General features: G+C 34.9%; 1 protein-coding gene across 1 annotated transcript in view; it reads left to right on the top strand.

The window, feature by feature from the left end:
• Positions 1-290: 290 nt before the first annotated feature.
• LOC106458343 (HEAT repeat-containing protein 3-like) overlaps positions 291-12,697 on the top strand; it is a 72,937-nt gene continuing 60,530 nt past the window's right edge. Inside the window, exon 1 of the mRNA XM_013917850.2 lies at positions 291-565. Coding sequence (XP_013773304.1) covers positions 395-565 — 171 coding nt within the window. The 5' untranslated portion in view covers positions 291-394. The remainder of the gene's footprint in view (positions 566-12,697) is intronic.

Here is a 12,697-nt window from a genome sequence, read left to right as displayed (position 1 = left end):
AATTATATACGATTTCTAATGGAAAAGTCCATATACGTTTCTACAACGCGTACTCGCTGTACACGTGTGCTTGGCCTTAAGGATATGTCATTAGTTATTTTAGATTTAGTCTCGTAACAGTTTAGTGTAACCATTTAAAGAAATATCACTCAATTTATAACAAAACTAGGAAAAATATAAATGAGCCTTGTTACTTCTGCTATAGTAACTTTATTATGATTTATTTATTAAGAATAGATTTACTTTATTTGAAGGTTTAAAAAGTGAAAACAAAGTATAAAATCATAAATTAGTCCTTTCCAAAATGGCTTCTTACTGGAGTAATACAACAGTCAAAAAGTGATAGATTTTGTTAAGTTTTTCGTCAAAAGTTTAACTTAAAATGACCTAAAACATGGGTAAAACAAAACATAAACATATAAAGAAACAAAGACAGTGCCCTACAGGTCTTGTCGATCTAAGATATATTGAAAGGGAAGAAGATGATTTTGGTCCAAACGCGTCACATGGCATTGTTAGTGCTGCTGATGTTGGTGTTGTTCAACTTCAAGCCATAATTGATAGGGTAGGTTTACCTAGCATGTACTCTTCGTGTAACTATTTAAACTGGGCCTCGGCATAATTCATGCAGTTAATGGCAGTCTACAAGAGGACTTTCTGCATTTCAGTTTGAACATAATTTTCTCAAGCGAAAAATTAATTTGTTAACAAATATTTTAACCTTTAACAGTTTAAGAATGTAACATTATAATAAAACTAAGCAAGAGTACGTTATTTGATTTTGAGTATGGAACTTAAAAGCATATTGTGTTAATATAACAAGTTGGCAAACATAATGAAGTGATTTACTTTTGTGGGAAGATGCATGTTTTGACAGACCAATGTTCAATCGGAATATGTCGTATATCTCCCCCCCCCAAAAAAAAATATATCAATATGCTTATGAATCGTTGTTTGCAACTTATTATAACTATTTTTTTATTTTAGATAAGTCGCATGCAAGACTACTAACTCTGAAGTATACACTGTTGGTATTGCAGCTTAAAACTTATGAAAGTGTTACAGTATTGAGTTAATGTTAATAACTACAAACCTTGGCTCTCTGATTAAGGATCTAAATATACTTTTATCAGTTTTTTGTTTACCTGACTGAGAGCTTTAAGCTTATTTTACCTTGGATGAAGCTTTTTGATTCTTTTGACATTTCTTTCTATCTCTCTTAGTGTTAGCCTTGTATAATGGATTTTAAATTTAAGAACTTATGAGTGTAAGTGAAAAAGAATGTAATAATATGTCTGCCAGTGCCAAGGCTTATCTTGTTGTTTGGGATATGACAGACGTAGCAGTGGTCAAGACAATATTTATATTATCAATTCTTTGAAAAACAACTGATTCAGTGTGAACTAGATTAAGTTGGTGAACGGTAAAGTAAAAACTAAAATAATGCTATAGCTCCATAAATTTGCTGCACAAAAGCTGTAAAATCATGTCTATATGCTTAATTTAACTTATAATTCTAGAAACATATAGATAAAATTTTAGTTACAATCTAATATGAAATGTTTATTTTTTAGTAGGTCATCAGTTATGCAAATTAAGTGTTAGTGGGAGCTGGCAAAAAAATTTAGGTGCCAGAGGAACCTAAACGATGTTGTCCAGTATGTTGGTACTAAGTTTCAGGATTTGGTACAGTATTATAGGTTGGAAATTGTAAAAAATATAAAAGCAGACCTACAGCTTGAATTTTGGGCTATTGGAAACCATGACTTACAAAGAACTTCAATTTTTACCAATCATGATGGCTGTGACTTTAAAATAAACAAAAATAGCCATGTACTTTTGATAGAAATTACTTGTATTCTGAAATGTGTTGTGATATTGTGAGGTTGTCAAAAATGATAAAAGAATTGTAATGGAATTGTTATATGATATTTTTTAAAGTACTTGGAGCAATATTGTTTTGTATATTAAATAGGGTTTGAAGCAAGCCTGGAAAGTCATGGAATATTGTGTAAATGTCTATAAGTTGTGGAAAATGACAATCTCTGGCAAAAATTATCCTTTTTGTGATTGTGCCATTTGCAATGCAATAGAGCTTTGCCAGTTACTGATACCAAGAATCTTCATGTTAGCATAGCTATTATGAGTTTTCATTGTAAGTTTTTAAAGTACTTGGAGCAATACTGTTTTGTATATTAAATAGGGTTTGAAGCAAGCCTGGAAAGTCATGGAATATTGTGTAAATGTCTATAAGTTGTGGAAAATGACAATCTCTGTCAAAAATTATCCTTTTTGTGATTGTGCCATTTGCAATGCAATAGAGCTTTGCCAGTTACTGATACCAAGAATCTTCATGTTAGCATGGCTATTATGAGTTTTCATTGTGACATCAGTATGACAATTTACAGCTTTGATTATTCTGCATAGTGCAGCTCTTGTGCATGCACACAGTGATAATTTAAAATGTCAGTTTGTTGAGCAGTTTTTAGTGTTTTCTGATGTTTTCATATATCTAGTCAAGCTTCTGATATTTTAAAAAATTTTGAGAAGTTTTTGAGAACCTTCACTGGGGAAGTATTAGGTCGTCAAGAAATTAATGTTGAATTTGGGAACACTTTCATTAACCCCCCCAAAAAAAACATACATTATGTATTATAGTTAAAGGAACCGCCTAAACGTCACGTCAGCGTAACCTATATAATGTGTAAAGTTTAGTATACTCTAATCCCTTATAGTGATGGCATATGAGGAGACACACATTCGGTATGTAATGCTGTTTGAATACAAGAAGGGAAACAACACCTCTGTAGCCACAAAGAATATCAAGGAAGTGTATGGAAATGTTTTGAATGTTCGTAAGTGTCAACGATGGTTCAAAAAATTTCATTCAGGTGACTTTAGTCTTAAAAACTGTGATGGTTGGGGCCAACATGTTGGAATTGATATTGAAGCTCTGAAGATGCTTGTTGAGTCTAATCCAAGGTAACACACTCGTGAAATGGCCTTGAAATTGCACGTCTATCATGAAACAATACGTAAACATCTAAGGAGTATGGAAAACTCCATAGAGAAGATGATCATCATTTTCAAAGTGTGAACAGAAGTGCCACCAGTGATGAAAAATGGATTCTCTGTGCAAATATTAAATGCCAAAAACAATGGCTTAGTCCTAGAGAAAAACCACTTCCGACCCCAAAACCTGGACTCCATCTGCAGAAAGTGATGTTTTGCATTTGGTGGGACATCAAAGGAGTAATTCATTTTGAACTCCTCAATCCACAGCGAACTGTCAATGCAGAGATCTATAGTTGGCAACTGGAACATTTAAATCAAGCCCTTCCTCAGAAACGCCCTTCACTTGTCAATTGGAAAGGTGTTCTTCTCCACGACAATGCACGTCCACATGTGGCACATTTGATGCAACACAAGATTATGGAGTTGGGTTGGGAAGTTCTCCCCCACTCACCATATTCTTTAGATATGGCACCATCAGATTACCACCTTTTTCGTCCGCTGCAACACTATCTTAATGGGGAAGCATATGCAAATGTGGAAGGTGTTAAACAGGACATTGACATGTTTTTTGCTTCATAGCCAAGTGATTTCAGGGCATTAACAACCTGATCGTAAGATGGAAAAGCATCATTGATAAGAACGGAGACTATTTCATATTATAAATATTTTGATATACAAGTTGTTCGGGTTTTTTCATCTAAAAAAAGGAATATTAATTTTGTGATGATCTAATACGTGCTTGTATTTCATGGATCTCATGCTAAGGGCTATTGTAAAAAGGATCTAAATGTTTATTAGATAGGTTTTTATTCTCAATATTAGAAAGAGGGTTCTGGAAAGTTATGGAATTTTTGTTGTTGTGGAGGCTGTGAATCTTGCTAGAGTGTAAGGCTAAAAAAAATTTAGGATGACATCACTGTAGAGTTGCATATGTGCCAGATTCTCTATTGATTTATGGGCAAAGTCACTGAGTAGGCAGATTCACAAATCTAATTGGGTGTATGCTACATTAACCTGTCTGTTACAATTTGTCATCACGCTGATGAGTTACTTACTGATGTTGTTCATATCCTTTACAATTATATGAAAATACCATAAGTTTAAGACTGTGTTTGCTTTATGGAAAAATTTCATGTTGTTTTTGTTGTTTCTTCTAACTGAATGAGCCAAAGCTTTTCTGTCATGATTTCAATCATGCACCAGCATTGTTCATACGCACGCACACACACACACACACACACATGTATATATATTATCTGGATTTGTACAATAATCACCTTAAACATATAAATTAAATAAGCCAATGAATTTGGCTCAAACATTATATTACTTAGTTTACAATAAAGAAAGTAGAAAACTTAAATTACATTTATTTTAAGATATTTCTTAAATGTAATTATCCAGTAAATAATTTTAAGAAATGTTTGGAAAATATTTTGTCTCTCTTTGTTACTTTGTATCATTCTAATGTTTTTATAAAGTTAAAATATAGGCATAACCAACTAAATAATGTAGTTTGTGAAAATTTGAAAAAGAGATCTAATAATCAGGATGATAGAAAGGATGTAGATTTAGTGTACTTCAGTTATTAGAAAGCTTTTGATAAGGTGTCACATAGATGATTAACAAAAAAATCTTATCATTGTGGGTTGGGGAGACCAGCTGATTGGATTGTAGGAAGACTGGGTTAGAGAAAATAAGATGCTACTATAGCGTGCAGTCTACAAGGATATTTACACTATAGGGTGTGGTCTACACAGATACTATTAACATCATTGTTTTAATGATCCACTAAAACATAATTTCTAGCTAAATAACTTGTATCTATCCACGTTTTTGTTCAGCAAATAATAATAATTTAACAAGATGTGTGTGTTCCAAAAAGTACCTTAAATTTAGGTTATGATTGTCCTAGTTTTGATTGTTGGAATGTATTTCATTCTAATTATATTTGCACCAAAAATGTTATGTAATGGTATTTTGTACTTTATTAGTTAAAAAAGCGTTATTTATAATAAAGGGCACCATTTGCATATAAATGAAAGTTAAACTAGTGATGATGGTGATTGTATCTGTGTAGACCACACGCTATGTTGTAAATATCTTTGTAAATGGCACATTATAGTAGCATCGAAAACAAAATGTTTTTATTAACCCATTGACTGCTAATTTGCTGCATAGGGTACAGTCTTCATCCGGCAATTGAATGTGAGTGTGCCATATATGGTGTATGGCTTGCAAAAATTCAGCACATGTTTAGAGCAGCTGCAGTCAATGGGTTAATGGAGTCCAATCCAACTGGACCTTTGTTACTAGTGGTGTACATCAAGGGTAAGAATTTGTCTTACTTAAAGTACTGAGTATAATTTTGGTCTCTTTATCTAAGAAAGGATATTGACTTATTGGAAAGGGTTCCGTGATAGAGGCCAGCCATTACAGGAGTTTAAAGAGTGGTATTGATTAGTTTTTGATAAATAAAGGATGGATTTAATTTGTTTTTAACTTTCCTGAGATGTGAGTAGCAAGAACAGTCTTGAAGGACAAAATGATCCCTTGTAGGTATGAATATTATTGTAGCTAAAGTCAACATAAAATGTATGTTGAATGTTAACTAAAAAAATATGTATATTATTAGAGAAGTAATTTTTGTTTGCACGTAATGGAATTTAGTTGTAAATGGTGCAAAGGTTACTTAAAAACAACTATGGAGATTAAGGGATAAACTTGGGAAGTTATTTGTATATCTTTTAAAATGTTATATTTGTAAATCTATTTATATAAAGTAAATAGAAAATTTAAGAATGTAAACCAACTTGTATAACTTACATTATAGAAACTTTCTAGTTAGTTGCACGCCAGCAAGCATTTTGATAAATGTATTAAAAACAGACTTGGTAGTCTAGTGGAACTTTTTTGAAGTATAAATTTTTTTGGTCTTGTAATAATAAAAATGAAAGAAAGTGTTAGAAACAATTTGAGGAATGTGATAAAAGATGCTTTTAAAAGTCATTTAACAAAATATGAAACTTTGTTGGATAGTCAGCATGGTTTTATTTGGGAAAAATCTTGCCTTACTAATCTTTGAAGAGGTTACTACTTATGTTGATGAGGGTAAAGGTGTTGATTAGATATATCTGGATTTTCAGAAACCATTTGACAAAGTGCTACATAAAAGGCTTGATAAAAAATAATCCTTATGGGCATGGAGGATTAGATGGATAGAAAAATGACTGGAGGGAAGAAAACAGAGGAATGTTATAAATAGAGTTCAGTCAAACTGGTTTAATGTCACAAGTGATTCAGTTTCAGGACCATTGCTCTTTTTGATTTACATCAGTGACAAACAGGTGAAGGAATGGTCAATTAATTACTTAACTTTGCTGATGATACTAAAGTCTTGGTGGTGTTGGCACTGAGAATGCTGCTGTTTTACATAAGGCTCTAGATTGTTTTGTAAAAAGTCTAATGAATTGCATTTCTGTCTTTTAACAACCTGAAGGGTAAGATGTTTTTTTATACCTCCATTTTCCAATGTTTGTATTACTTAATAATATGGAATAAGAACCTTTGATGTTTTTTATGATAAATTCTGAAGGCAATAGGACAAGAAGACACAAATTTAAGTTTTGGAAAAGACAGGCTAGGCTCCAGTTGAGACAGTTTTATTTTATAATAATGATTAGCTTATGGAATAAGTTGCCATCAAGAGTAGTGAAGGCTATAGGTTACAAGATTAAAAGATGTGAGTTTGATGATTTCTTGTAAAATAATGGATGGATTTAATTATTCTTGGGGGGGGGGATGCGGTGAAGGGATAATCACGAAGAAACAAATGGTTTCTTGTTGTCCATATGTTATGCTTTGAAAATGAACTATTTAGCAGCTTCCTTCTGTACAGTTTCTGACAGAACAAAATGTTTTCTTTAGTTGTAAGACCCAGATTGTATATATTATTATAAAATTGGTTTCTCTGTGTTTTTTAATGAAGTGAAGAAAAACATTCTCAGCCTAAGTACCTACATTTCTGTAATTAATTCCATTCTACTGACAACCTTTTTAACTACAATAAATAACAGTTTTAGTCTCAAGTAATATCACCCAAATACCCCAGCAACACCAGCACGCTTACAGTAGCTTGATTTTCTGTTTAGGTAAAGCGATTTTGAATATTAAGATAACATTCGAAAAAGCTAAACACAATTAAGAGGAAAAAACAAACAATTCTGGGCTTACCATGATAATAAATAAGTAAAAGTCTAGAGTTACTAAAGGAATTATTTTGTTTCAACTTAGGAAAATATTTTATAGTGATTTTGAGTTCTTGATTATTAAAGGATTCCAAGAGTTTTGTAGTTATATATGATTGAATTATATGTAGAATAACTAGGATTGGGATTTGTAATAATGACTAAGATTTCAGGATGTTGTGGAGAGGACAGACATTTTGCATCATGATCTTATTAAAGAAATGATATTGATAACAGATCAGAGGATGAGAGAAGATTAATAATGAGCTTCAACAATATTGGAAGCACTGAATCCTCTGGGTGAGAGAGAGAGAGTTGATGGGTGACAATATTTTAGGCAACTTAAACTGTCTTTGCATCTTCTGGTATAAAATGGTTATCATATATATGTCATGACAATGCAGACCCCGATGACAGCTCAATGAGTGCGCAACTTTATCACTAAGTTTTCCTATGCTGAATTATATTGATATTAACCTCTGATCAAATTAAGCTACCTACTTAAAGCAAAACTAAAATTCACTCTGGTAATGATTATAGCTAATTAGATATAGTTTTCATGCATTTGTATTATTCAAGATACACTTTCAGATACAACATAAACTTCCATGATGACTGTGTACTCATCAAGCTCTTGATATGATCTGTATCATCGTGACATATATATATATATGTGCTAACCATCTTGATACCAGCAGACCTTAAGACAGCTTATAAAAAATTATCCAAAATGTTGTCGCCATCCACCACTCTTAATCACATGATTCGGTGCTTCCAAATCTGTTGAGGTTGATAAGCAACCTTTTCTCACCATTGAAAACACAGCTTAAATCATCTGTTAACGATCAGAGGAATTATTAACTAGCTTTGTAGAGGGTTCAACAGACTGCTGTAAAGATATGATGCATCTGGTAATGCAGAATGTAAACAGAGTTATAGGTATATTAACATGTTAAGAAAATGTAAAGTTTCAACTGTGTATTGAATATTCATATTTGAATATTCAAGTCATCACTAAGCAATGCCTATAAAGTTTATCACATTAATCGAATTGTCTATTGTGAGCAGTCACTATATCACTTTGCTTTGGCCATTCAAATATTGAAATTGAATTTTATTGGGGAAAATGTAACACCTAATTATGGTGTTCAGAGACAATATATGGAATAGCTGAATTTATTTTGTTAGTCATTTGATGTATTTAATATGATTTTACATGTTACTCCTTTTTGCAAGACTGAGGAATTTCTCTAAGGGGGAATGCTTTTGTACGTGACTGATCAAATAGTGGTTTCCTGAAATGTCCCTAAACTAACATTCATTCATCCTCTCCCTCAACCTGTAGTAAGCCCAGTAATACAGATAATATATTTAGCATTGGCAAGTGTACGTTCATTGACACTGTTGTCTATCTGTTCTGTTTGACTGTGAACTGATCAGTCATTGAATTCATTTTCATTGAGCAAATGAGACAAAAAAGTGTCATGTATACAACTGTATATATATTACAAAATATAAAAATGAAAATGTTGTGCAGTTGTAATCAATTAAAGCCCTCTTTATTTAGTGTCACTATGGCCTGTGCTTAAGAGTAAATTTTGTTATCAATTCTGAAAGGTCCAAAATCATAAAAAATTTAGCATTTTCATTTACAAAAACACTGCTAACTGCAGCTTGTAAGTTGACATGTGAAGAAAAATATACTTCAGAAGCTTTTACTAACCTATCTGCACAACAAAAAGCTTTGTGCCACTGCCATGATGGTTTTTGTGCATGTCACAAGCCTTTAATGAAGCTCCAGAATCTAAAGTTATTAATGTGTATTGTGCCAGAAATGATGCCTCTCTTTCTGAGTAAGGCAGTTCTAGGCAACTACACTCCTTCTGAAGTATGGTCTCAAACTGTTGGTTACTCATAGAACTAGCTGTCATCTTTATCAATCTTTAGTATTGTCTGTCTAGTCACTCTGTGATGATCCATTCAAATAGCTTCATTGCCATGTCTTACAGCAACTGACAAGGAGGGACTCAATCTTTGACCTGTACTTTTTGGCTCTTGATTTTCCTTTTTGGACTCACGATCACCACATCCATTTGTCAGCCTGTCAGGTCCTGTGAACTTTGAACCTGATAGTGATTCCACTCTTTTGGTTATACTGGATTCTTTCCATGGAGTGGTATCTCTGGTGTTTCAGTGGATTTGTTCCCACTTTAGGAGTCCTCTCATCAATGTCTTTGTGACTCTGTTTAATACCAAGCTTCCTTTTTTTATGGACACCAATCCTGGACTCTGCTGCTCTGGCAGTAAATGCTCTGAGCCAAGACTGGACAAGTCATTTTCTTTTTACCTGGCTTTTTGAGAATGGCTTATTCATTGCTGGTTATATGGTGGTTTTGTCAACAACCATCTTCCCCCCAGCTATTCTCCTTTCCTTCTCTTGCTTTTATGAACTTCTTCTGAGCTTCCTTTTCATCTGGTCCCTTTTCTGGACTTGAACCTCTGTGTCCATTTATAGTATTTTAATACTTATTTTCTTCCACACACTTGACTTGATTACAGGGATAGGTTGATTTTATTCCAAGACTGCTTTTTTCTCCCCAAGAATTGGGCTACCTGAGAGGGTGAGTGGACGTTTTTTCCATTCACTTTTCATTCCCTTTCTTCTCTATACACTTATTCTGAGGCTGATTGTCTGATATGTTCTTTTTGGGTAGTTTGGTGTTATCTCACTCATATTGCTCTAATATGTGGAAATTGCCAATGTCTTTTCTTGCCCATAGGATTCCCCTTTTTCTGATGACTTCTCACCTTCCACTTTGATACTTGTTTATTTTTCTATGGGAGAGGATGCATGTCAGTTTTATCAGATAACCCCCCATCAAGTTTGTCACCTCAGGACTTCTCTTGCCTCTCACCATTGATATACCCTGGATGAAACCTGGAAGACAGGAATGTGGACAATCCCTGACACACTTGTGTCCCATTACTAACATCACATTGTGGTTTCATCTTTAATTAGTCACCATTCTCCAGTCTTCCCTGAAACTTTAGCAAGTTGAGTGTTGATGATTGTGTTAACGTTTGATTTTTACAGTTGCCTCATCACTATTATTAAATATTGATGTATATATATGGTTGAGATGATAGAATCCAACAAGTAGCTGGTGATACTTCACAGGGAATACTTCTCTTTCCAAAAAATTGCATTGAGCAAGGAGGTACAGAAAATGAGAAGACCATCTACCCCTGCTCATTGCCTGCTGTTGAGATGGGGTTTTATCTCAAGACTTCTTTGGCAATAAATAAGTATTTTCTTCTTTGTGCTGTACTTCAAAAATAAAAAAACTAAACAATAGTACCAAGTGTGTATCTACTCTCACATCTGGCTAGCACTTGCTGTCCATATTCATAGAAACCCATTACACTGTCTATCGGTATTGGACCTTATGCAGATGTGTTGTTATTTGTTCAGTTTGAGCAACTCTCCAGCATTTTCTCCCATGCAAATTCTTCCTTATCATTCTCTTTTAGTGGAACAAGGGAGAACCTTTGCTTTGCCAGTCTCAAGATGATGGGGAAGTTGATATGGAGAGTCTGCCACTGGATTGTTGTTATCCCATTTGTATGAGAGCAAGTGGACTATGTTACTTGGAAGTGTAGTATGTGTCACTTCACTACATTATGAACTAAGCCATTCCAGGTGGTTAAGCCAGCTAGATGGTTCTTGTGTTCTCTTTGGGATACAGGTGTGGAATATTTTCTCCCGGCACCATTTTATTCTGTGAGTATTTCTCCACTATGGAATGGCTTGACTTATTGCTGTAGCCATATTATACAGACATGGTCAGCTCAACCACCTGTGAGATAATTGGAGGTTGAGTAAACACATATTCTGCCTTTCTATGCAATAGCTTAACACCAAGCAAAAGGTTCTCTTGACAATATATCTTTTGCTCTACCTCCTTTATTAGTTAAAGGAAGAATATTTTCTGCTTGAGATGGATGTGGTCTCCCTCCCAATGATGCCCTTCTAGACTCTCTCCTCCCTGGTGACAGAATCCATGTGTTGTTATTTTCTGACACAAAGTTTCAGAAAGGACCTCATATTTAAACTCCGGGACTCTGGATGACCAAATATTCACATTCCAACTGCTCTAGTGTGATGTAAGTTTCTTCAGTTCATCCATGTGGGTTGTATCTTCCAGTTCCGGGCATTGCTGTTTGGATCTTCTTTGGCTCTGTGTGTTTTGCCAAGTAGTACACTTTTTTGTCAGTCATTTTCACTTGTTTGGTCTTCAGACTCTCCTTTTCGTGGACGACTGGTTCCTGCTCACCTCTTCCCGTGCCAAGTTAGTCAATCACACCTCCTTACTTCTTCAGGAAGCTCATCGGGGGGTGGGTGAGTTCTCATCCAGTTGGAGAGGCCCATTCTTAACCCCACTCAATCTATTATTCCACTGGGGATTTTTCTTCTATTCCCATCATTGTTTGGCTCAGGGAAATGAAGCAGGCACTCTCAATGATATTGCGTTTGCCTTTTCTCACTGCATGACAAGTTCTCTCTCTTTCTCTTAGGGATGTGGGCTTCCTTGAAAGGTCTCATTCTCTTGGGTTATGCTCACATGCATTGCCTTCAGTGGACACTTCTTGACCAATAGAACTTCTCCCATGATCTCTTGTACCATTCCATTACCCTTACCCCTGGGATCAAGTCCAACCTTGCTTGATGGCTCAACAGGGAACTGACCATGGTGGGGTTTCCATTACTCTACTTTCTCTTGAGTCTTATCTGTTTACTGATGCTTTCTTGGTGGGTTGGGGGGGGGGGAGTTCCTTGATCCTCAAGAGATTTCCAGTTGATGGTCTGTCAAGAAGGCTACTCTTCATTTCAATATCCTGGAACTTTTGGCAGTTTCTTGGGCTCTGTATCATTTCCTCCTCTTCCTGAGGGGTGGGTGGTTATGGTTCATTCTGACTATTCCACTGTTGTTGGCTATATCATCAAGCAAGGAGGTACCAAATCCAGGATCTTCTTTACTGGTCTCATGACCACTACATAGTGATCTTGGTGTGCCACGTTCCCAGCATTATGAATCAGGTAGCCAATCGCTTGTCTTAACCCAACTAGGTTCTCCCCATAGTATTTTGATAAGTGTATACTCAACTGGGAACACCGCATATAAATGTATTTGCCACTCACTGGAATGCCAAAATTCCTTTCTTTTGGTCTTTGGTTCCACACCCTTCAGCTCTGGGAGTAGATGCATTCAGTAAGGTTAAGAAAAATCTTCACTTGTATACTTACCCTCTGATCAGACTCCTCTCCAGAGTTTTCCCTTCTCCAGACCATTCCTTGTCATAGCCTGTTCAGATGTAGTTCCATCTATACTGGCCCTTGCTGGAGTGACATTCCCTGCTTTTACATCTGTTCCAGT

The sequence above is a fragment of the Limulus polyphemus genome, unplaced genomic scaffold (genome assembly GCF_000517525.1).
Source record: "Limulus polyphemus unplaced genomic scaffold, Limulus_polyphemus-2.1.2 Scaffold448, whole genome shotgun sequence".
In the NCBI taxonomy this organism is placed as follows: domain Eukaryota; kingdom Metazoa; phylum Arthropoda; class Merostomata; order Xiphosura; family Limulidae; genus Limulus; species Limulus polyphemus.
This window is presented reverse-complemented; position numbering and strand designations above follow the sequence as displayed.